We start from the raw sequence: 25,113 nt of genomic DNA, 5'->3' as shown, positions 1-25,113 counted from the left end.
TCTTTTATAAGAGAAAGTAGGTATGTTGAAAAAGGAATCCCCACTAGTGAAACTGATTTAGTGAAATCATGTGTGATGGTTGTGAACCAGCCTATATTTGCAGCTGGGTCTCTTTAGTGATACTTTATCATTTCCAGTATGACATTGCCAAAATTTAGGGAGAATGATTTACGAAGATTTTACTGTGAACTTTTTTCGTAGAAGTCATTGCTTAAGCCAGGAGTACATCAACAGTAATTCCTTTGTGCATTGTGCCCAGGATAGATCAACATACTCCAAGCATTTTGTCCTGATTTCAAGAATCTGAAGTCTGGCAGTACTTCTCCATTATTAATTTACGATATTATTGTAAAGTAATAACTAAAGCATTTGAATATTAAGACCTCCATTTAACCAAAGTCTGGACTTACTATGTATGGCAGTTAAATATCTTGAACAATTTGCCAAAGACTCCTTAGAATCTATAAATACTTGTCTGAAAAACATACAAACTAAATGTACCAATGTATTGAATTTATTGAATATACAATCACCATGTGATACGACAGCTAATGCTAATATACACATACGCAGCATATAGAGTGGATTACATCAGATATGTCACCAGAGTACGCAGGAGATAATAGCTACCATAAATCCTGAAAGAGTACATACAGGAGGGAATAACACAGGCAATGTCCGCCCATCGCCAAACAGCACTAGACACCCACAAACCTTTCTGGTCCAGACTACCGACTTCTTAGATCTACCTCCAGCAGCCACTCCTTATCTAATTATCTTGGCAAATGTCCTCATCCTACCTCCGCAGAGTGCAGAGTCCTGGACCTCCCTCAGAAATAAGGCCTTAAGTTGGCTAGTGGTCAGATCAGGTTTAACCATGCAGTTGTTTTAGGATATAAAAATGGTAAGGTTTGTTAAATGAGTCAGTAGGTCACAGAAAACTCTGCAAGGAGATTGCGTTGTCCTTTCTTTTACAACACCAAGCCAGGTGGAGACAGTTCTGAGCAGTATAAGGGCTACACATGAATCGGCAACTACTGTTTCCTCTCTCCCCTAGGGTTTTTTCAACAACCCAGCTTAATATTGGATACTAACCGATCAACTAATCCATATGTTTCGACTCCATCAACTCATTCAATTTATAACATCCTAACATACAATCGTTCCAGAATCTATCCAATCTTGATGGACTAGATTGACTTGGTGAGGGGCATTCGGGGGTTGGTTCTGTGGGATGATTAGAGACTGGTATCATCCAGCATAACAAAGAAAACAGGAGATCCATTTGAGAATTTAGCGGGGCAAACACCTTGCTATCTGAGTCCATCACACAATTAACCACCTATCTCACCCTACCTGCCCCATTAACCAACAGTGTAGTATAGTCCTGAATCAATTGCATTTTTGTTCTGAATGTGGCGGGTTTCTGGAACAAAATTGGCAATCTGGAATGGCAAGAATGTATTGAGGACTTCAATTTCATTTACCTCCAAGAGACATGGCTTACAGAGCCCAAGCACATAATTAGTTATAGAACATTTCATGTTACAGCCTCATCTACATTACTTGGAAGATAAAAAGGTGGCTTATGTATTTTTGCCTCTAATAATTTACAATTGGTTAAAATAATGAAAAAGTAGTTAATCTCTATTATCAGGTAAATATTTTTGAAGGTACTGGCCCAGAACAACTAGCAGTGATCAACTTTTATAATAACTCAACCATAGGTGATATAGGAATAACCTTGAGAATACTGGATGAAGATGTGAAGCGATTTGGCAATTTGATTAGCAAGAATCTGGTAGCCTTCTGGGGGGGAGGGGTGATTTTAATATTTCATTATGTAGCCTACCCTCTGATAAAATATGTGGTCTGATCAACTCAGATGATGTAGGCCAAACACATTTTATTCAAAATCAGTATGGGGCTAGGCTAAATGAAGTGATGTTTAAACATGAAGTCGGATTTCTTCTCCCCAACGCGGTTCAAGTATACCGCGCTATGCATTACTGAGGAGGCTGTTAAATACTTAAAAGAATGCTTTGTATTTATTGTTCCTCTAAAACCTGACAGCACTGTGGCTCTAATGCGAGTCATTTTTTAATTATGACACGATTGACTAGAGGTTCACAGCGTTTCATCAACCTCTCTGACATCCAGATTAGGAGCATCGACATACAAATGTCAAAAATACAGAAGAAGGTACCCCATATTGTTTAGCTTCTAAATCGCCTCACATGAGAATTGAGGTAGTTTTAATTGGACTGAAACTCACAGGATACATTTGTCTTCTACAGCTCGATTCAATTCTTCATCTGGCCATTTCATCTATTGTTACTCAATGATTCACCGTCCCAACCAGGTACTTGACTCTGCCCTATTTAAGTTGCTATTCATTATTCGATATAACTATTTGGAGTGTATTCTGTATATAATATTTACATTACACTTTCCATATTCCCTTTAGCTCAAAAATCCGCAGTCCATGCCCTGAGGAGAACCCATGAATATTGTAGGGTTTCAAACATGTTGGCACCACTGCAACACTTGGGAAACAACAAAAGAGTTAACCCCAGTTGTGATATGACCCATGTCATTATTCAGTCACCTTCAGTCTAGGATACAGGCAGGACATTAGAATGCAGTAAAGTCCGCCTGCCCTTTGTTTTGTATATATGGACTGTTTTCCTCCAAATGATAGGAGGGCATTGAGAATATGATTGGTGTTTGGGTTTGTAAATATTTTTGACATTCATGTTTTCCACAATGTTGGGTTTGTGATTTCTATATAACGTATGTTTTTGCACATGTCAGGTCACATTGAAGTATTGGTATCCTTCTTTGCCACAATAGGAATGTTTGTTCATATAAAATGTGATAAAATGTTCAATTGAATGTGAAATAAATTGCATATACCTAGCATTAATTGTCTAGGCTTATTGGAGTAATGGTTAAAGAACCTATCTGGTCATTCTTTAGTTTTTTGCTATTCGGGTGGTCCAGGCCAGATAGAGACACGACCCAAGCTTTTGTTTGATAGCACAGTACATGTGGAAAAGCACTCGGTACTGAGGCTATCCCAGTGGACCGGTATAAAGCTAATATTGCTTTAGGGGGGCCCTATTAATTACTGTATTAAGGGTCTGCTGCAACACAGGCTTTCTCCCGACATGGTCGGAATCAATAATCGTACCCATTTACAATAAGGGTGACTAATATAATCTTGCGTGTTATAAGTCGATTTCTTTGCTTGACTCCTTACTGAAGGCAGCGGACCAAGCTATTTTGAACAGGCTACAAGAGTGGGTGGAATCAAGGGAAATTTCGACAGACCTTCAATATGGGTTTCGCCAGGGAGTTGGGACAAATGGACAGGGACTGATTTAAAGCATGTTAATAGGCAAATATACTAAGATCAATGGTGGGAACTTGTTCCTGGGATTTGTCTATCTTTCCTCTGCATTTGATTGTTTCATCCACTTGAAGTTATGGACAGTTATGTCCAATATGGGAGTGGAGACTTAGATCATTAGTTTTCTTACAGATCTCTTTACAGGATCCAAAGCCAAGGGGAGAATGTCCCCAGCCTTCTAGTGTGGAGAGAGGGGTAAGCCAGGGTTGCATTTTAGCACCCTTTCTTTTCTCCGTATCTATAAATAATGTAGGTGAAGCACTGATTTTACAATGTGAAGACATCCCACAGGTGAGTCACCACCCAATGCTGACCCTACTGTACCTGGATGATGCTGTCCTTATGGCCCACACACCCCTTGCCTTGCAGTCTCTACTTAACACCTTTGCTGAATTCATGCAGGATCGCAACTTATTAGTCAATCAATCAAAAACGTTTATAATAAAGTGTGGCAGGAGAACCGTGATTCATTGTGACATAAAAATTAGGGACAACAATGACATTTTGCTGGCAGGTTAGGTACATACCCCCCAGTTGAGATGATCAGGATTTACAATGCTAAATTAGTGTAGAACTATACAGTGCTGGGATTTGGGGGCATACAAAAGGTACATCACTGCAAGTGGTGGAGAATGAGTTTTTGAGGTATTTGCTTGCAGCCCCCAAAAGTGCCTCTTCATATGTCTGTCACAATGAGCTGGGGTTCCGTTTCTTACAGACTCAATTAGGATGCAACCCATATTGCTATGGCATAAAGTCTGGACTTCTGAATATACTGCCTTAAACAATGCTATTATCGGGCACTGTTTAAAATCAACTTTGTCTACTTGTATTCTGTTACTGGCATATATTCAATGTTCTTGCCGAGACTTGGGGCATCTAGACTATTTTGAGAATCCTAACTCTTTGGCAGCTATTAGTAGAACAGCATAAAAAAATTAATGCACTGTGCACATAGAGGATCTTAGGATGACTGACGAATTATAAAAATCCTCTGTTTTAAATAATCAACTTATTTTAACCAGTCATGACATGCAGTTATATTTGAAAGCTGTATCTAATTCAAGACAGATTTGTCCTAACTCTCTTCAGAATGTATATTTTTCATAGACTGATCAGCTTCTCTAAACTTAATGATTGGATATCAAATTTAAGTAACTGCCCTTGTGATGGCAAGATGCCCCAGAGTACTACGCACGTCGTACTCTTCTGTAAATGTTATACTTTCTGGAGAAAACGTTATATTTTACCATTATTAAGACTTTTACAGTTTACACAATGTCGGCCTGCATATATTTTCATGCAATCACTATCTACTGTTGAGCTATGTTGTGCAATGCCAAGTTTTCTATGGCCCGTCTTTTATGCCAGAAAGAACATTACATAGATAATGATTAACCTTGTTGAAAAACTATGAATGATTATTTAACATATGATGTTTTATTAACATGGATGTATAACTGTTGTTCAGAAATATATTACAAACAAATGATTTTAGCAAATTAAACAAATTGTCATTATGAAATATATCTAAGGACTACTCGGAAAAAGTTTTATTAATACGGATTTATAATTATTGTTTAGAAACACGTTAAAAATTATGGATTTTAGTGAATTTTAAAAATGCTACTATGAAAAAGAACTGAGGATTATCTGAAAAAAGTTAGGTAGTAATGCATAGCGGACCCTTAGTTGAGGTTTTTGCATTTATTTCCTCCAACTTTTTATCTGTGTTATAGTAACTATGTAAAATCAATGTACGGTTGTTATAATTACTGACTATTAGGGTTTAGCGATTATACATATGAAATGATTTTAAATGTACTTTTTTAATTATGTGTGATTTAAACTATACTTTTATGTACTTTTATTGCACTTTTAGGGTCTAATTTATCTAGATCAAATAAAGTTAATATCGATCAAGAGCTCCATTTAAGACAATGAAGCCGCATTGGCATATAAAAGTTGGTGTAGCTCATTGGTCGCAACATAACAATGTCTGAATCCACATCATCTGCCTCTCTTTCCTGTGTTTCTCCTTGTTAGATTTGGGGGTCTCTAGTTGGCACAGGTAGGTACTCGTGACTAATGGGGATCCTTGCCTCTAGTCAGGGTACACTCCTAAAATAACCCCTGCTCACCCCCTTGTTACCTTGGCATGAACAGACAGGCTTATCTCAGAGACAGTGTGTAAAGCATCTGTGACCACATACACTAATCCAGTAACAACACTACAGATGGACACCACACAAGGTTTATATCAAAAATAAGTATTCTTTATATAGATTTAACACAAGACCATAAATGACAAAAATACACAATACCATACTTAAGATGGTAGTTTTAGCTTAGTTCAGTTCAGTTCTTAAGATGCAACACTTTGCGTCAACGTAAATTACGATGCGTTGCGCTTCCACAACAAGTAATGTTGCAGCGATGGAAAATGCGGCAAAGTTCCAGTGCAAAGAAATAAAGACGTGAAGATCTTCCAGATGCCGCACACTTCTCCGATGATGCGAGAAGTCTTGAATCGATGCGACAGCTGCAGTGGCGACACCCTTGTTCAGTGATGCAACGGCAACAGCTTCAGCTGCGAAACTCTTCCCTGATGTTTGCGAGAAGCTTCCACACGATGCGACAACTACAGCAGCGACATCCTTGTTCAGAAATGCGACGGCAGCAGATCTGACGGCAAGGCGCTTCTCTGGGGATGCGAGGCTCTTTCCTCGATGTGGTGCAGTGCGACAGCGGCGACACCCTTGTTCAGAGATGCGATGGCAGCCACAGCGACGGCGACATGCTTCTTCCTCGTTGCAAGACACTTCTCTCGATGCAGTGCAATATGACAGCTCCGGCGGCAACACCCTTGTTCAGAATTGCGAAGGCAGCATCAGCGACACGCTTCCTCTTCATTGCGAGACGCTTTGCTCGATGAGGTGCAATGCGACAGCTCCAGCGGCGACACCCTTGTTCAGAAGTGCGACAGCAGCAGCAGCGATGGTGATACGCTTCTTTCTCGTTGAGTCGTGCTTCAAGCTCCTTGCGACACGCCATCCCTCAGAAGGCCCAAAACAGCAGCAGGCACTTACAAAGAATTCTGGGGAGCTGGGGGGTGAAGTCTGTTGTCCCTGAGACTTCAGCAGGAGGCAAGCTCTTTTTCAAGCCCTTTGAGATCCTTCACAAGTTGAAAGCAAAGTACACAAAGTTCCTTTCTCTTTCCTTTGGCAGTCAGGCAACCGCTGCAGGCCAATCCCCCAAGCAGCACTTCAGCTTAGGGATAGTCTCACCTCAGTTTCTTCAGGTTCCTCTCCTCATTAAAGGTTTCTTCTTGTAGTCCAAAAGTGTTCTGATTTCATGGGATCAGGGTCCCAATATTTATACCCCAAAATCATTTGTTCTCTGAGGGGAGAGGGGCCTTTGCCCAGTCCAAACCAGTTCTGAAGCACTCTGTTCACAAGACTCCTTCTTTCCTTTCGCAGGGCAGAAACATCAGATGCCCCACAGGAGGTGGAGCTAGCATTGCGGACGGCAGTCACAGCCCTATTCAAGGTTCAACTGCAACTCCTCCCACCCATCTAGATGCAGATCTCTCTATTCACCACTGGGCTGACTCATTCTGTCTCTTGGAATCCCCCAGCCCTGTCACTCAAACTGCAGACAAGGAATACACAACCTAGCAGAGTCAGGCTTTGGATAGTTAGAAAAGAAAATACCTACTTTCTAAAAGTGGTATTTTCAAACACAGAATGTTAAAATCAACTTCACTAAAATATGTTTTTTATCATTCTGAGTTCAGGCATACTAAACTCGAATTTCTACCATGTTCTCTGAGTCAGTTAGGATTATAAGAAGGTAATACTCTAACTGCCCATTCTGGCATATGGAGAACAGGTAGCCTTGCAATAGTGAAAAACGAAAATGGCTGTAATTCACTATTAGGGCATGCCACACACACCAGGGCTTGTCCAACCTTATACTTACACTGCACCCTGCCCTTGGACCTTCCACAGGGGTGTCCGATATGAAGAAAATGGAAGGTTTAGGGACTGGCAAGTGGGTGCACTTGCCCAGTCAGCATGACAGTACCAGACTGCACGCAGGCTCTGCAATGGCAGACCTTAGACACATTTTACAAGGTTGCTTCTGTGGGTGGCACAAACAGTGCGGCAGGCCCACCAGCAGCATTTGGATTTACACGCCCTGGGCACACTCAGTGCACTTTGCTAGGGTCTGACAAATAAACCAAATCAGTCAATCATGGAATCACTAATCAAAACATTTATTTACAGTAGGGAGCACTTGCACTGTGGCACTGGACAGCAGTGGCACAGTGCCCAAAGCATCTAACACCAGCAAAAACAGATGAGGCAACAGCAAAAATGGAAGGGAGACCCGTGCCAATGGTGCCAGGTCTAACACTCCTTCATATGTAGATTGAGCGGGAGAAAGAGAGGGGCGAGGTTGCTGACCGGGGTACACAACACCTCGGAATTTATTAGGACATTCCCCTTTCATGAAGTGGGATTTCAATAGCATTATAGCCAGTCGTAGTGGGCTGTGACAGTCATTAAAGGGCTAAACCCTTCTCCTTTAATCAGGCCTATGATGTGGTGGGCCTTTATTGGCTACTAAAGCCTGCTACAAAACCTGGCTTTTCTCCTGAATCAGTCATTCCTTTCCAGTAACCAAGTAGGCAGCGCCAGCACCAGGACACCTTAGGGTAGCAGTGCTCTTTATAAGCTTCATTAACATTAGCATAGGGCTGTAAGGCTATACTGGAATACACTGGAATGTTAACAGTTCCACTGAAGACAATGGAACTGTAACAGGCTGTCAACACTATTAAAGGCCTGCTGCTATCAACATTCCAATCTCCTAACCCACACCCTCTGCCTCTCCGTCTCTCCTGCCTCCCCAGTAGGAGGAAGGGGGAGTTCTGATCAGACAACTGCCTGAAACTCAACAGAGAGAAAACAAAAGTACTCATCTTCAGGAACGACACCTCCCTGTGGAACGACTCCCGGCGGCCTTCCAAACTAGGTCCCTCACCCACGCCAAGAGACCATGCCCGTAACTTCTGCATCATCCTTGACAGCAAACTCACCATGAAAAACCAGAGGAACGCAGTCTCCTCTGTCTGCTTCCTCACACTTCGCATTCTCTGCCAGATCTTCAAATGGTACATGGTCATTCCCAGACAAACCATCACCTAAGACCCAGTCACCAGCCAGCTGTACTGCGTCAATGCACTCTACACAGAAATCACCTCATTTCTCCTTAAGAGACTACATACCATACAGAATTCTGCATCCAAACTCATCTTTGACCTCCCCAAGCGGACCCACATCACCCCCACCTCAGGAAGCTCCACTGCCCCCCCATTCAGAAGAGATGCCACTTCAAGGTACTGATCCACACATGCAGAGCCCTGCACAATGCGCATCCATCAACGATCACCTGAACTTCCTCCAACTCTCCAGACAAAATTTCTATATATATATCCCGGCACTCAAGAGTCACTTATCTAGTTCTATATTTGAATAGAGCAGAAAATGTATTTACCTTGGTGACTCAAATACCACTGGCAACAGACAAGTTTGCGTTCTCTGAATCAAAATGAATTTTAATACAAAGATTATGTTTGGAACATCAAAATTTCATGAGACAATTATTTAGAAAACAAATGGAACAATTTCAGTAACATATCTTAGAACATGGGCCAGGAAAGTACATGTATTCCCTAATGTTAGATCACAATCAGAAAGCAACTAAGAACAATGGTTGTGTCCTCTTCGTCCTGGTCCACGGTAAACAACAGCCGACACGTGTTTCGTCACGTTCAGTGACTTTGGAACTGCTTGGACTTGGCCCGGATACCACTTCGGGTGTATCCGGGCCAAGTCCAAGCAGTTCGACCATCAGACGATTTAAAAACGAGGCCTATCAAAGCAAGCTTGGCTCCTACACCTGGTATAGACCACATCAGATCCTTGAGAAAGTCACTGAACGTGACGAAACACGTGTCGGCTGTTGTTTACCGTGGACGAGGACGAAGAGGACACAACCATTGTTCTTAGAGTGGCTCTGCTCTCTAACGCCTGTTCAGGTGCTTTAACAACTGTTCTATCCCCGGCAGTGGGGCTGTAATGTTGTATTGCATCATGTTGCTCATATTCACCATCATAGCTTAACACACTTGAAATCACTCTGATTTGCTTTACAAATAAACGTTTCTGAAGAAAAATGTGAGCTTGTTCTACAAATTGAATAGTAATACCTCTCATCAATGTATTTATGATTACACGTAAGAATTCAATGTCCTCTCCACCTCTCATTTTTTGATCAGTTATTTCGGTCAGTGTTATGACGATTTTCTAATAATCTCATAATCTCACTCTTTTTGCAGTACTTCTGAAATCCCACAGTTCCGCCTGCCGTACGATGTTGTACAATTCGAAGTGGAGCTTATGAAAGACTTGGGCGTCAAGGTAATGCCAACTTCTACAGCCTGAATCAGAGAACTAAAAACCACCGTGGAAGATTAACTGACTGTATACCGCCTGTACATTCATTCGCAGGGAACAATTAAAGGCGGCGCCGGGCCCTGGCAGAAAGCAGCTTCCTTTTAGCTCAGGGCATGTGTCTGAATGCTGTCTGAATGCCAGGAGCCCGGGAAAGGGCAATCGATAGTTCTCATCTGGCATGACTGCATGTGATTAATTGTCTGTAAAAACAAATTCCTAAACTGCTTCGGGGGTTCAGTGTAGTTAATGGAGGGATTTGATTTGTCTAATCATGTTTTTTTTCCGAAGGGAAGGTTGCTGCAACGTATGTGCCTGACAGATTTCTTCGTGCTCTTCCCAGCAGATTGCCTGGCGTGCCACGTTGACACTTATTATTTCTGATGGGGTTCAGCAATTGAGCTGGGGAATAGTTTGACACTTTCTCATACACATTACAAGTAACTCAGCAAGCGAAACAATACTCGGAATGCAAACTTTAATGGCTGCGCAAGGCAAACATTTCAACTAATTACCATTCAGCTTGAAAGGAGCACGGCTGCTAATTTTTAAGCGGAGACGTTGTAAACTGGTGAACATGACAAACTCCCAAGCTTTAGGCAGCTAAGGAAAAGAATTGATGCAACATCTTTGCAAATGAAATGAGATTTCATTGTTATTTCGAGATAATTATGTATTGCGGATTTTGCGTTGAGCAACTATGCACTAACAGGCACATGCATCATTGTTGGATTTTGCAATTCCTTATTTGCGATTTTTAAGGAATCGCAATTAAGGAATCGCAAAACCCTATGCATGTAGAAATCGCTAAAAAAGTTGCGATTTCTAAACATTCCTAAATTGCGAGTCACAATTTGCGAGTCGCAATTAAGGAATACCTTCCTATTCATTCCTATGAGCCTAGAGGCCCATAGGAATGAATGGGAAGACATTCTCAATTTGCGAATCTCAATTAGAGAATCGCAAATTGGGAATGCAATTTCAAGGGTGCTAGGGTGTCAAAAGGACACCCTGTTGCACCCCTGAAATTGATCCATGCACATATGTTGCACACACACATGCCCTAAGGACATGTGTGTGGGCAACATGAAACTTTCAAAGTTTTTGCAAATTACCATGAAGTCCAACTTCATGGTAATTTGCTACTCCTATTAGCGAAATTGTTACGTTTTTTGACTTTGATGCATTGCATTTAAGGAATCTCAATTTGGGATTCCTTAAATGCAATCGCAATTTAAGGAATCTCAATTTAGAGATTCCTTAAATTGCGATTTTTGCATTTGGGATGATGCATCCCAAATGCAAAAATACCGGTCGCAAAGGGGCAGATTTGGAGAATCTGCCCGATGCGACCGGATTTTAGCTTGATGCATGTGGCTGTTAAGGTATAAATATTTTCTAAAAAATAAACACTTTTGCGAAACCATGGTATGTTCGTTAAATCATCAACTCTCTACCTCTTTTCATTCCTTAAGTCTCTCATCAGACACGTAACTAATGTCCTTAATATCATGTTTTTAAAGAAAAAAAAAAGATAACACAGTGAAGGACCCATAAAGCGATGTACCCCACAAACTTCTCTTGATTAGGTTTGTCTCTAGCGAGACCGGATTCAGGCTGTCCAAAGCCAAGATTATGGGATTACAGGAAAATCCTCCTGAAGTCATCTGACTCCAGCAGCGATATTTCTATAATTAAGCTGCTGAATCCTTCCTAACCCTTCCTGAAGTATGTGTATAAATAAGGCAAAATATTTAAGTGACTTGTATTAGAGTAATCGCAATAGCTACTCCAAGATCCCCTTGTGATTACTTCAGTTAGAAACACATGGCTATCCTTTACTACTTTTGGATGAAAGAAACCATGATGACCCCAGGAGAGGGTTGCATTACCCCAGAATGAGTCTCTTATGATTTCAGAAATGGGACTTATAACTCCAGGATGATTCAAAGATGACTTCGGGATAGATCTGTATTGTTCCTGGAATAGGCCATGTTGACTTCAGAAATTGGCTGAATTGCAGCAAGGTGATTACATGAAAACGTCAGGCGATGTTTGTTACTCCATTGTGATTCCCTGATGACTGCGTCATGCCAGTGTCTAATTGCTACTTTACCATCAAATAGCATTCCACTATATAACACAACAGGATTATTGGAAAGCTAATACACAAGGAGGACAATGGAGCACCACTCCTCGATCCTTTTAATTCATGCATCATTTCTCTACCGTTTGAGGTCTCTCTTTGTCTCTCATTCAATCCTCTTTTGCCATGGTTAATTAGTAACAGTTGGAAGGTGGTTTATTAGTAGCTGCAGGTAGATGCTTACAGGTAGTAATAACACTACAATCACAAATAAGGTCAAGTCTCAATAAATTAATCCTTGCTCAATCTTTGGTAGCTTGGTTCACAAGCAGTCAGGCTTAATTTAGGAGACTGTTGTGTAAAGCATTTAATATCATCAAAACAGTAAATCGGTAAGACTCAACAGAAAATAAACTTCAAACACCAATGTAGACAAATAGTAAATACTTCTATCTTTAAAATGATTCCACAATGACAAACATCCTATATAGGGAGTCAGAGATAATAATTTTTAAAGATTACATTTAAAAATGTGCTGTCTAGTGCTTAAAAGCATAAAGCGCCAACTGGGGACATCTGATCGTGATTCACCAGGACGATGTCAAAGTTTCAGGCTGACCGCGATGGAGCGTCGTTTAGATAGGATGGTGTGGATGAGGCTGGTCAAAATTTTAACTGTGCACTTAATCACTTTTTGGTTTTTTTCCTCTTGATTTCATGGGAGGCTCCTTGGCAGCCCGGGTTGCAGTTTAAAGGTTTCAGCTTGCTTCAGTGTCAAGCCTCAACGATTCCTGGAGGTCTTGGTTCTTGACATCGACAGTGAAGAACTCCGGAGCTTTCATCAAGGCAAATCTAAAGTTCGGGCTGAGTCGCGGTTCGACGTTGCTGGCTTGACTCTCAACAACGGGTCGGTCAATTTATGGTGCTTTTTACAAGAAATTCTCCAAACGATTCTAAACTTCTGGATCTTCTTCCAAAAGGTTTCTTTGGGGTCTTGAATGGTCAGCACTAGCCAAGGTTCCAGAAGCTCCATGACGAGTTGGGACTACAATTCCCGCAGTGCACATGTTCAAATCCTTAAACGTCAACTAGTAGCTGGTCAACTGGGCTCTTCTTGGTGGAGTTGATGCAAGTGACTTCCTGAAGCTCTTTTTTACCTGTTGCTCAGAGGCAGTCCACTCCTTAAACTGTGAAGCAAGGCACAGTCCTCTTTTTGTGAAACTCAGAGTGTTCAGCAGGTGCAGTCCTTATGAGTGCAGTCCTTCTTGGTGCAGTCCTTGTTGCAGACCAGGGGTTCAGCAATGCAGTCCTTCTTCTTCTTTTTCCAGGCAGGGATCTGAGTTGCTGGGCAGTTCTTCTATATTTATCCAGGCTTCTGGGCTGAAAGGAAAGGGGGTACCCCTGAGAAATGGGGTGAATGAGGCAAGTTTTATAATGAATGAGGCAAGTTTTATAACGCGCAACTTAGCCCCGAAGGGCGTCAAGGCGCCTAACCAAATAAAGTGGTACAGTCAAAGAGCATGATTAATGAAAGGCTTTGATGAAACACCACGTCTTTAACGCTTTCTTAAAGAGAACCATGGTGGGTTGGGATTTGATCTCCGAGGGGAGGGCATTCCATAATTTAGGGGCCACAGATGAGAAAGCTCTTCCGCCCCATCTGACCTTGTTTGTCCGAGGGACGGTGAGAAGGTTCTTATTGACCGAGCGAAGGTTTCTGCTGGGAGTGTAAGGACTCAGAAGGGAGCTTATGGCCTCAGAGCTGCCGCAGGATAGAGTACTGAAAACTAGGCATAGAATTTTAAAAGAGACTCTAGACTGAATCGGGAGCCAGTGTAGGCTCTTCCTTGCAAGAGAGACAGAGGCGGTGTTAGGGACGTCCAGAACAAATCTGGCAGCCGTATTCTGGATAATCTGGAGGCGTTGGATGAGGCCTTTATTAATGCCTGCATAAAGGGCGTTACAATAATCCAGCCGTGATGTAACTAGGGCCACCACGGTCTGTTTATGAGCTTGAGGAGAAAGGTAGTGGGCAATTTTTCTAAGTACCTTAATCACTCCCCAACAGGTAGAAACAGTTCTATTGACCTGTAGTGACATGTCTAGAGAGGTGTCAAAAATCACGCCAAGATTCCGGGCGGAATTTGACAGAACGGGACAGGTTCCGAGAGAGGAAGGCCACCATTCGTTAGACCAGCTGTTTTGATCTTTACCGAAGATCAAGACCTCTGTTTTCTCTCCGTTCAGCTTCAGGGAATTTAAAACCATCCAATCGGAGACAGCTTGCATGCAGTTCCTGAAGCTGAGCGCGGAGGTACTCACAGAGTGGGAGAGGGACACCATGATCTGGGTGTCATCGGCGTATGACACCACCTCCATCCCCTGAGCTCTTACCATTCTGGCAAGTGGGGCCACATAGATGTTGAAGAGGGTCGGGCTCAAGGCCGACCCCTGTGGAACCCCACATTGCACAGGCTTAGCAGGGGAGAGGAACTCTCCTAGCTTGACCCTCTGTTCTCTCTGATCAAGGAAAGAGGACAGCAAGCTCAATGCAGGACCTTCCACCCCTATCTCCCTCAGACGAGCAGTTAAGGTCAAGGGAGATAGGGTATCAAAGGCGGCAGTCAGGTCCAAGAGGACCAAAAAGGTGGTCTGGCCTTGGTCGACCTTAGATCGTATGTTGTCTGTCACTACTGTGAGGGCCGACTCAGTGCTGTGGAATTTTCGAAAACCATGTTGAGACTGGTCGAGGAACCCCGAGGCATCTAGGAAAGCGGTCAGATGATGGTTGAGGGTATTGCCCTCTGTGATGATCACTTGCTAAAAAGTGTTGCGTTCTCTTTTCCCAAAAAGTACTGTCCCACAAAAATCAAAATAAAGAAAATCTGTCCTGGAGGTTCAGGTGTGGCTATCCCAACCCCCAGGTGTGGCTAACATTGCCCTACACTCCCCCTCCAGCCACTCTCCTAATTCAATTGCAGGGACTCCCACTTTGCTGGGGGTGCTGGGAGTGGAGTTGGGCCCGGTTCCTGTCCTCACTGTCTTTCTCCCTTTGAAGACCAGTTTGGCTACCCAGCCCCATTCCTGACCTGGCATCTGCTGCTGCAGATAACTGCCACCAGATGTCTCCTTTGTCTCGGCCCATGCCATGCATATGCCTGTCAAAGGCTGGCCGAAGAGAAGAGGCTGCTATGGGGCTGAAATTGGGTGACTTTAGAAAAGCAGTTCTATAGCTTATTTCCTACAATACTTATAATAAACCCAACCATGGCAAGTTGATGGATTCATTGCAACTAGTAAATAGACACTTTGAATTATTATTTTAGCTTACCCCTGTCAAAAGATAGACTTCTTACTGTTAGATAAAGCCTTCCTATGTTAGCTTATGGAGGTAATGTACTACAAAGGTTGTTTCCCTCACCAAGGAATACCAAAAACATCTTTTATAATGTCCCTATTTATTTTAAGAGGGCACCCTACCCTAGGGAAGACCTTAGGGGTGAAATATCTAAACATAAGGTAGTTTAAGACTTTGGGAGTACTTTTAATTCCAAAGTTGAATTCGAGCATAGTTTTATTTTAAATGCAGCCTGCACGGCAGGGCTGGTTGTTAAAGTGACAGCAGGCACTACAGCAGTGCACACATAAGTGCATTAAATCCACTGGGCCTCTAAACCTACATGCCTTACCATATACTAGGGCCTTACAGGTAGGTTGTCAGTACCAATTGTAATTGCGCCTAATTACTATATACCTTTTAAGCAGAGCACTGTCCCTGTGCCTGGTTAGCAGAGCCAAGGGCAGAATTATAGTCACTAACCACCAGTATCAATTAAAAAATGTGAGTGATCAGGACCAAAAGAACAACTTCCTCACAGTAACACTAAGGGTACATTTTAGTGGGTGTCTTTTACATGGTGGTAGCCCCACCTGCAGAGAATGGGTGTAGAGTGAGTCATGGAACTTGTGACTGTGAGAGAGGCATGTTGCAATAAGCTGTGGCTAATTGGTCTTTAAGTCAGTGAATAAGTGGTCTTGTGAGAGGCCAAGTAGAGCTCTGTGTTAAATTATGGTGTAACTGATGGATGCCGTAAAAAGTGGGTGGTGCAAGTGTTCATGATTAGTTAGTACTGTGGAGGTTGGTTTCAGCAGTGGCAGGTGGAAATTGGTTTGCAATGATGTTGAGAGGCTTTGGGTGATGAGTGGGGAAGTGGTGTTTTGTATGGCTCCATCTAATTGTGAGAGTCTTTTAGTATATTCTGGCAGAGAGCTATCGACGTAACTACAGCTAAGTGACATGCCAAGTGAGAGCCATCAGTGAATGGTTGATGGTGGGTGGGCTTTAAAGTCTGGATTGTCTGTGGGCAAGCCAATAGGGTGGGTTGCTGTGAGTGTCCTGTGGTATGAGTGATGATTTGTCTAAGTATATTAGTGGTCTTTTAGGCGTTCATGAGTGAGTCGCTGGTGTTGTAACTGTGGTATTGTAGAATTGGGAGAAAGCGATGTAGATGTCCGGAAAAGAGATAGGATGACTGTGAATAAGTCTGTGGAGTTTTGAGTGTTCTGTGGTGGTGGTGACAGCAGATGAATGTTGCTCTAAAGGAGGATATGACTGTGGAAAATGTTTAACTGGGCAGTGAGAAGGTATTGGTGCCTGGCATTGCTGAGTGGCCAAGGGCTATTGTTGCAAATAGCTTTTGATATGTTCTTTCAGAAAGGTGTTGCAAATTACAATACTAAGTGATGCTGTGAGTGGTCTGTCAGGCAGAGTAGTCAGGTAAATGAGTGGTATAAGGGGCAAGTAGTGTTGAGGGACTGAAGTTAGAAGTGTGTGTCTGATAGGGTTTTGCTTGTGACTGTTGGTGAATGGATGTATAGCAGACGTTTTCATTTATTTAAGTAGTGCTTTCCATAGCTGAAGATGAGTTTATGGTGTGAGCAAGTGATGGTAATGAAGCAGAGTGTTGGACGCAACCTCAGCATCATCCTTGACAGCCAACTGACTAAGAAACAACAAGTCAAAACAGTCACCTCCTCCCTGCTTCCACACACTCTGCATGCTCCACAGAATATTCAGATGGATCCTAACCAACATCAGAAAGACCAACATGCAGGCCTTTGTCACCAGTCGCCTTGACTATGACAACACCCTCTACGCTGGCATCCCACCCTGCTCCTCACAAGACTCCAGACCATACAGAATGCTGAAGCCAGACTCATCCTGGACCTCCCCAAACATAACCACATCACCCCCCACCTGAGAGACCTCCACTGACTACCCATCCAGAAGAGATGCCAGTTCAAGTTCCTCGCATACCCTTTCAAAGCCCTCCATGAACTAAGACCTGGCTACATCAACCACCGACAGAACTTCCACCAACCCTCCGTACACCTGCATTCCCCTTCAGTCACCCCATACCCCACCTCTTCTGTCGCAGCGGTGGCCGCTCCTTCTTCTACATCACTGCCAAGACCTGAAACGACTTTCTCCTCCAGGTATGTCAGCCCCCTCGCTGGCAGATTTCAGAAAGAGACTCAAGACCTGGCTCTTTGACATAAACACAAGCACCCAGATATATCTAAGGGTGACAGTGTTGTGCTTTACAAATGCTGTTGATATGATTTGATTAAAAAAAACACAATCTGTACATAGAAAGATATTAGAACTTTTTGTTGAGTTATTTGTTAAACATGCGAGACAAATTGACCAAATAGGCAATTGTCAAAAACAAGTATTATCTATCAGTGGTAGGGGCTTGGTGGCATCTTGCCCCACAGCCTCTTTAGAATCATATTCTAGCTGATAGTTTTGCATTTCTTTGAATTGTACTTGTAGCTGTACAACAAAACAAAGTATGCCTCGTCAGGGATAATAAGCTCTATATAAATGCAATTACAATTACTCTAGGTGTCTCTCATCTGTTGTCAGAACTAGGAATGGATGAGCTGTAATTATCCCACCTTAGTTTGTCATTGATTAAAACTGCCATTTTTCAAATTTTTCTCAGTCTAGTCCTGCAGCATAATGTTTCTTCAACAATGAGGGCTCATCGGGAACAGGGAATTATGGTCATGCTCGAGGAGCATAATATCCCCCCTTGTTTCTTATGGAGGGTCCACTGATGTCTGTCGTCTTGTATGGCAGAATGACAAGCTGAAGTGTAATTTTATAGTTGAGGGTCCTCGTTCATGAATGTCTTTTCATGTTTGATTGGATGGTGATTGGCTACTTGCACAACTGGACCTGTGACAGAGAGCCTTGCTGGCTGAGTGTCTTCTTAAGTGCAGCAGTTTGGAGAGGGGGAGGTATGAAGTGGTCACATGGATATAGGTTTAGCAATTGCCTTGCTGACGCATTTTGGATTCTGTGCACTCTTCATGCGGTAAGACACAGTTTCCCAAGTAAATATGCGTTTGAGGCATTAAGAAAATTGTTTTCCAAAACTTGCCCCAAATAGGCTATTAACTATTTTTACTCCCCCTGAATGAGATTGCTTAGCAAGAAACTATATATGAATGTTGATGATATCGTTTTTATGTGAAAATATGTTTCTGTAAATCTGTAATGTATTATTTACTGCTTTTATGACAAATTCTGTCGAATAAAGTGAAATGATGATAATATATACATTTTGATATGTTATGATAATACTGAAAACAAGTAGAGATTTTTTTTAACTATTTTGGAAGAAATAATCATTATAACCTTTGTATTGTGATCTTTCGTAAACTAGGTAATTGAAGGTGCAGGATTGGGAGAAAATGGGATGACCCTCAGGAGATTGAAGAAGGAAGGATTTGAAGCGATCTTCATAGGAATTGGTAGGACAATATTTATATTATTATGCATCAATGCAGTGATGTCATGCATTATTTAATGTATAATGGTTGCACAGCAGCAACCATTGATGTGACTCATATGGTTCTATACACCAAAGGAATACTTAAGGAGAAGGACACATGCATTGCAACGAATGTGCCTGGTTTATCATAATTTGACATCTTCACTATGTACAATAATTCTCAAAAATGTTGGTCGCATAACCTGAAGTTTCCCATACAGCTTAATAACAGTAACTGATAATGTGGTAAAAGAGCGGTTAATTAACTGGAAGTCTGTTACCTAACAACACAAAGCTTCTCACAATATATATAACAAATTAATTTGAGCTATTATACATCCTTGTGTTTACGATGCACTCAAATATTTTGCCATAGAAACTCAGAGAGTACAGAATATACTTCGATGAATAGTAGTTCATTTAGTTAATTACCTTCTCATGCTTTGGTTCCTTTACAACCTTTATGTGTGAAAGATGCTCACTTCCTCTATTAGCAGAAATCAAGTAACTGTGCGCCCTGCATGTACTAAATGTAGTTTTTCTCCCCATCTGTGTGATACATACTTGATCCATGACACATTTAGAGGAAAGTTGAAACTTTTCTAATTTCTATTGAAAAGTCAGGAAAACTTGTAGTTTCACAAAAGATTTTATTTGGACTTAATATATCTTCTGATCGGGTGTTTGCATGTTTACATTACTGTACCACATTGTGTATGTTTTCCCTTAGATCTGAAGTGGGAAGTTAAGGAGCAGAGATAGTTTTTTTCACAGGATTTTTTCTGTTCAAGTCCGTACATAGGGATGAGTAAAGCTGCTTTTTTATTTTGAGAATGTGCTGACTTTTTCGAGGATCACTCATTTTTAAGGTGCAGGCCGTAATCATACTTGTGTACCACGACCTTTGGTGCTTCAGGCATCTGCAGAAGCTGGCAATCGTTACTTTCATTGCATGAAGAGGATACCACAAACGCCTAAAGAGTTAGAGATGGTTGCTTGAAGCTCTACTAAGAAGATGTGTGTCGGAAAGTCAGTTGTACTATGTGGAGAAGAGAATTCATAATCTTGTTGTGAGGTGTGACCAAGCCCCCATATTATTTCAAATAAAACTGAACAACTTTCAATAATGGTAGCCTTAACTTGCCTATAGTCCCTTGGCCTGAACAGCAGGAAGAAAATGTGAGGTGGTGTATTTAGCAAACAAAATTCAATAACATTTACAGGTAAAGAAATAAGGTACCTAGCGGTCTACACCAGGTTTAATACAAATAACTACAGTCAATACAAAACAAAAAGGGAGAATGGTTTAAATATTTATGGCTTATTGAATTACATTGTACACATTATTGCAGCAATTAGCAATATATTACAATAAAATTCAAAATTAGTTGGAAAATCTTCAAATGTCCTTAGGAGAGAAATCGCTGTGACTTGGGAATTCCAAGGGGCATATTTACAAGCCCCTATCGCCACAGGAACTTCAATTTTAGCGACATTCCTGTGGCAATAGGGGCTTCGACTTATTTACAAGGCGGTGTTAAGCCATTTAACGTGGCTTAACAATGCCTTGTAAATAAGGCACCCTTTCACGCTATACTACGTGAAAGAAGTGTGCAATGGGTGTTGTGGCGGCTGTTCCACCGCAACACCCATTAATTTTAATGCTGCCCAAAATTAAGACCCCAAAAAACCTGGTCTTAACATGGCGAAACAAAGAGAAATGCTTTATTTTTCCTAATGTTTGCTGTTTCTATGTGCACTGTATTGTGGCACAGGGTCAAGACTGATTTGCATAAGGCCATGTCTGAACTGGGGTGGCTTGGCGAGCAAAATAACGATGGATTAAACCCAGATCTGTGACTGGGGGTGAATGTTTTGCCACTGTGCAACATTCCGTCCATCATCTTGTGTGTTTTGCTGCATTGTGCAGCACACATAGAAACAGCAAAACACCTTGAATGATTGTTTATGTGCAGTAGGGTTACACCTTCCTACATATAAACAATCATTTAAAAAAATTACGAATTGCAAATTCTATGTGTGCTGCACAGTGCCACACACATAAAAGTTCCAAATCACCATTCTGGATTGTTTATGTACAGGAAGGTGCACCTTCCTGCACATAAAACAATTTTACCCTGCAACGCAGACCCCCTTGCACAATGGTGCCAGTGTTGGTGCCAAGCAGCTACATGTAGCGCAAGCGTAAAAGGGAGAGGCACGGGCGCACAGTATTCTTGTGAATACTGCGCATCCCTGTGTTTGGAAACTCTCAACGCTCCGTTAGCCTTCTTGGCTTAACGCCAAGCTTCAATAGTTTCCTAGTAAATATGCCCCCAAGGTTCTGACCTGTCAGTGCACATATCAAATTAGGGGGCATATTACCAACCAATAGAGATCATTTTTGTCTCTAACTTCTTTAGAGACAAAAATTATCGCCGCAAATCGGCGATTTTTATCGCAGATAAACCTTGTTATTAGCAAGGTTTATCGCAAATGCGATAAAAAACGTCCGCAATGCATGAATATCGCTGAAAAGTCAGCGATATTCATGCATTATCGAGCAAATGCTCTTAGCCATGTTATCCACATCCCATTGGATAACATGGCTAAGAACTGCTCCTGGACAAGTGTTAGCTTTTGGAGATATTCGCGCTTAGCGCGAATATCTCCAAAAGTTGGTAATAGGAGATAGCGATGTTAGCGACTGTTTTCAGTCGCTAACATCTTGGCACGCCCACTTTGCATGTCATTAGTGATAAATATCACTGACATGCAAAGCGGGGCCCAAGATGGTCACTATCTCCTATTAGCTGTCGCTAACTGGTGTTAGCGACAGCTTGGTAATAGGGAGATAATTTTATCTCCGCTTTCTTGGCTTTTAAAGCCAAAAAAGCGGAGATAAAGCCCCTTGATAATATGCCCCTTGGTTCGGTGGCTGGGTTAAGCCAATATTTCTACCAATCCATTTAGAACAATTGATAGATCATGAAAGAGTTAAATGGGAACGTTCTAAAGACTGAGAAGGATTTCAGGGCAGTGGATGTATAAATAATTCCAGTGGCAGGCACTAGAGACTAAACCCAATTTTGCAGTTTTTCCCACTCAAGACTTTCAAGTTGGACTTAGTAAACATTTTAGAAATGTAACCAGTTCAGAAGGACAAAAGCTGCATTCACCAAGTTCTTCAAGATGTGGTTATCTGTGCATAAAACCTTAGTGAAATACTTGTGTAGGAATTGACAACACCCAAGCAAGATGAGGCACGGTATCAAATGAGGATTATTCTTGGCCAAGTGGAAGCTTTGAGTGCTCTTCTATGATCTGCAAATATCGAGTTTTTTAGCCCTCAGTCTAAGTGTCGAGCTGCAGAAGTCACAATACTAAATAGTATTTATTTTTAACGTTGGTTCCTTGATTCAGTACAAGTGACTTCTTTCCTCTTGTCTCAATTATTAGAAATTGCTTTGGTAGGTCGTCTATGTCTTTCTTGTGGCACATCACTTACAAAGGATGTACAAAATCGCTATACCAACCTTTCTGGTACAAAACATGGTCAGGCTCCAGCTTTCGAGGCTTTCAGAGGCAGGTTCCCAAGCAGGTATGCAGTTGCCCTTCATCAAGCAAAAAAACAAATGGCCTTGTGGATCTGGTCACGGAACTGGATCTGACTGTTCTATTCCCTAGATGCATTATCTATAGCACAAAAATGTAATGGGTTAGAATGGGCTTTCCAGTATTTTTTAAATGAGCAGCAAGGATTCTTCTCAACACAGTAGTCTGAAAGCTATTGTTGCCTTTTTTGTTCAAGTTTTGCTTCTGAATTTCCAACTGCCTGGCCTGTTTTGTCAAAGGGAATATCTACTTGTTATCCCCTGTCAAATTAAATAGATTGGCCCTGTGAAAAGGTGGTTCTGACCACCTTATCTGTCCGGATTGTTAGGTTTTTAATCACCTGTCTTTTGACTTTTACAGTGAGGAGCCTCATAACCTGTGACTCACTCACGGTAAACTCATGGTACAATGGACTGCACATACTTACCACCAGTATCTGCCTTTTAAGATGAGGCAGCTTCGATGCAGCAAGGACGCACATGAACAAGTATGCATACACGTGGGCACACTTGTAAGGGCTGTGCGTGGGAGGCTCCTCTTGTGCACAGCCCAATAACTGCTCACAGATAGCCTAGTGCAGAAGGGACTCTGCAGGCTCTGGTTTGACCTAGGATAGGTCCTATAGTGTTGGTGTACACAGATTGGGAATGTCAATGTGCTTTACTGTTTGGACTGCAGTGATCCCCCATTATACACTAAGGAGAAGACTGCCTTAGAGTGCCGCCCCATTTCGCCTTGGTCTAAAGAACTTAACTGTTTGTACAGTGTAACCTGTCTAAAGTCTGAAGTCATATATGCACAGCTTATGGGTCATCCAGGAATGTCATGTTTCTCTGGCTCAGCTCAGGATCAGAGCCCAGGCCTTTTGTCACCCTGCTGGGTTGGGTTAATTATTTTTATCTCCAGCAGCAGGAACTAAGGCCTCCCCCACCACAATGGGAGAAATTAGCCTTATTTAGGTCAGTTTCACAGAAGTAAGGGGGGATTGGATGGACTGCTCTGCATCATTCAGCCAATTTATATCCTGTGGCAGGAAGAGACCGGTCCAAACCCATTAAGCAAAGGGAGGGAGCCCAGACCCTGGAGCTAAACCAGAAGGAGAGGGGTTCTTTGAAGTTTTGCTGTGGCAGGCTCTGCCAGTGATGTCAGTAATTGGTGGAGCTGAGACCCCCCAGAGCATATTTGGTAACTGAATCCTGATTGATGCGATCTTGAAGTATCCCAGAAGTCTGTGCAGGAAGGTGGAAACAGGGGCGGAGAGGTGATGTGGTACCTCAGGAATTGCCACAAGTGCATTCCCTACAGGCCCGCCCACCACCCTTTAAAAGGTCTAGTGCAGGGGGGGGGAGCACTCCCTTCAATGTGCTTTTCTGCTGAACACTGAGACTGGCACCTTAGACAACTGGAAGGAACAACACTCTGACTGCCATCTGGGCTTGAGGCTTGCCTCTGATTGACCCCAAGACCAGTGGAGCACTCCCCCAGGACCAGGGACACGGATCCCCTTATGTCCTTGAGGGCCAGTTGGGGGAAAGACTGGGCTTCTGTGAAAGGAGGGAGAAAAGACCAGAGAGGAAACAAAGTGAAAGGCTGGCACAGGGAGCTAGTAAATCCCGCTCCTTGCAAGGTGTGTCCCCTCTAAGGCCAGAAGCCCTGGCAAAAGTGCTCCAGGTGGCTAGGACTCACCATCAGGAGCATAACAGGGCCACAATCAACGAAAAAAATCCCAACTGGGCCGAGATATGCCCTTGTGAAGCTGGGCGACTTTGACTTTTTTGTGATGGACAGGCAACTAAGCTCATGGGGCCCTGCTTCAATTTTCACCTGTGCACCTGGGTTGGGCTTGGGCCTGGAGATTGCCCACATCCTTGGGCCCTAGAAGATATTCATTGTGAGGGAGTGCCCTCGCACTCCCCCATCGGAGAAGAGCAGGTAACGAGGGAGTGCCATTGCGCTCCCCAGCAAGTGCGGGAAGGTGGCCCAGGACCCCATCCCTAGCCCAGAGTACCAAAAAGGAGCCCACTTTCTCCACGCCCTGTGCCCGGAGGGAGCGGGAAGACCAGACAGTGAGTACACATCTGCCAGAATACTGCTGCTGGCTACCACAGCAGCACAAGATAGTGCTAGCCGTTCAAAGCACCAGTGAGGACAATTCTGGTTGGGCTCCTCAGGCTTTCCTCCAATGAGGAACGTGCATGTGGGGTGCCCAGTTGTGACAAGACATCCCAGACTCACAGAGGATCAAGCAGCCAGACAAAAAAGTAAAAGAAGTCAGAGGAAGAAGCGACCCTCCCTGGCCTCATGGAGGCATGCCCCATAATGCGCTGCAGGGCCTGGCCTCATGTCTTTATTGAAAAACGTGCTTTCGTCTTGGGGTAGCCCCAGGAGGATGGGGTCACCAGCAAAATGTTTTCTGGAGTCTCCATCTTAAGTTTGGTAGGTCTCTAAATTGATAACTCCACCAGGATTTCTTTGGATTTCTAAGCATTCCACAGGCTGGAGCTTTGGCTTTTCTACTAAAAGTGCTAAGCTTTGTAGGGGCAAATACTATGGCTGCAGCCTTTGTTGCCTAATGTGGTTCAATGTGAGTTTTCATGTTGGCAGACACCCTCTAGGGGTGATAATTGGTAACTGCAC

General features: G+C 42.7%; 1 protein-coding gene across 2 annotated transcripts in view; it reads left to right on the top strand.

Moving 5' to 3' along the window:
• Positions 1 to 25,113, top strand: part of DPYD (dihydropyrimidine dehydrogenase) — a 3,662,673-nt gene that overhangs the window by 1,508,462 nt on the left and 2,129,098 nt on the right. For both annotated transcript variants that reach the window (XR_013594885.1, XM_078644210.1), the window contains exons 7-8: positions 9,819 to 9,900; positions 18,754 to 18,841. Coding sequence is in view for 1 of the 2 variants with exons in the window: in XM_078644210.1 (XP_078500336.1) it covers positions 9,819 to 9,900; positions 18,754 to 18,841 (170 nt within the window). In the remaining variant the exon portion in view is untranslated. The remainder of the gene's footprint in view (positions 1 to 9,818; positions 9,901 to 18,753; positions 18,842 to 25,113) is intronic.

Source organism: Lissotriton helveticus, chromosome 1_1, assembly GCF_964261635.1.
Source record: "Lissotriton helveticus chromosome 1_1, aLisHel1.1, whole genome shotgun sequence".
In the NCBI taxonomy this organism is placed as follows: domain Eukaryota; kingdom Metazoa; phylum Chordata; class Amphibia; order Caudata; family Salamandridae; genus Lissotriton; species Lissotriton helveticus.
This window is presented reverse-complemented; position numbering and strand designations above follow the sequence as displayed.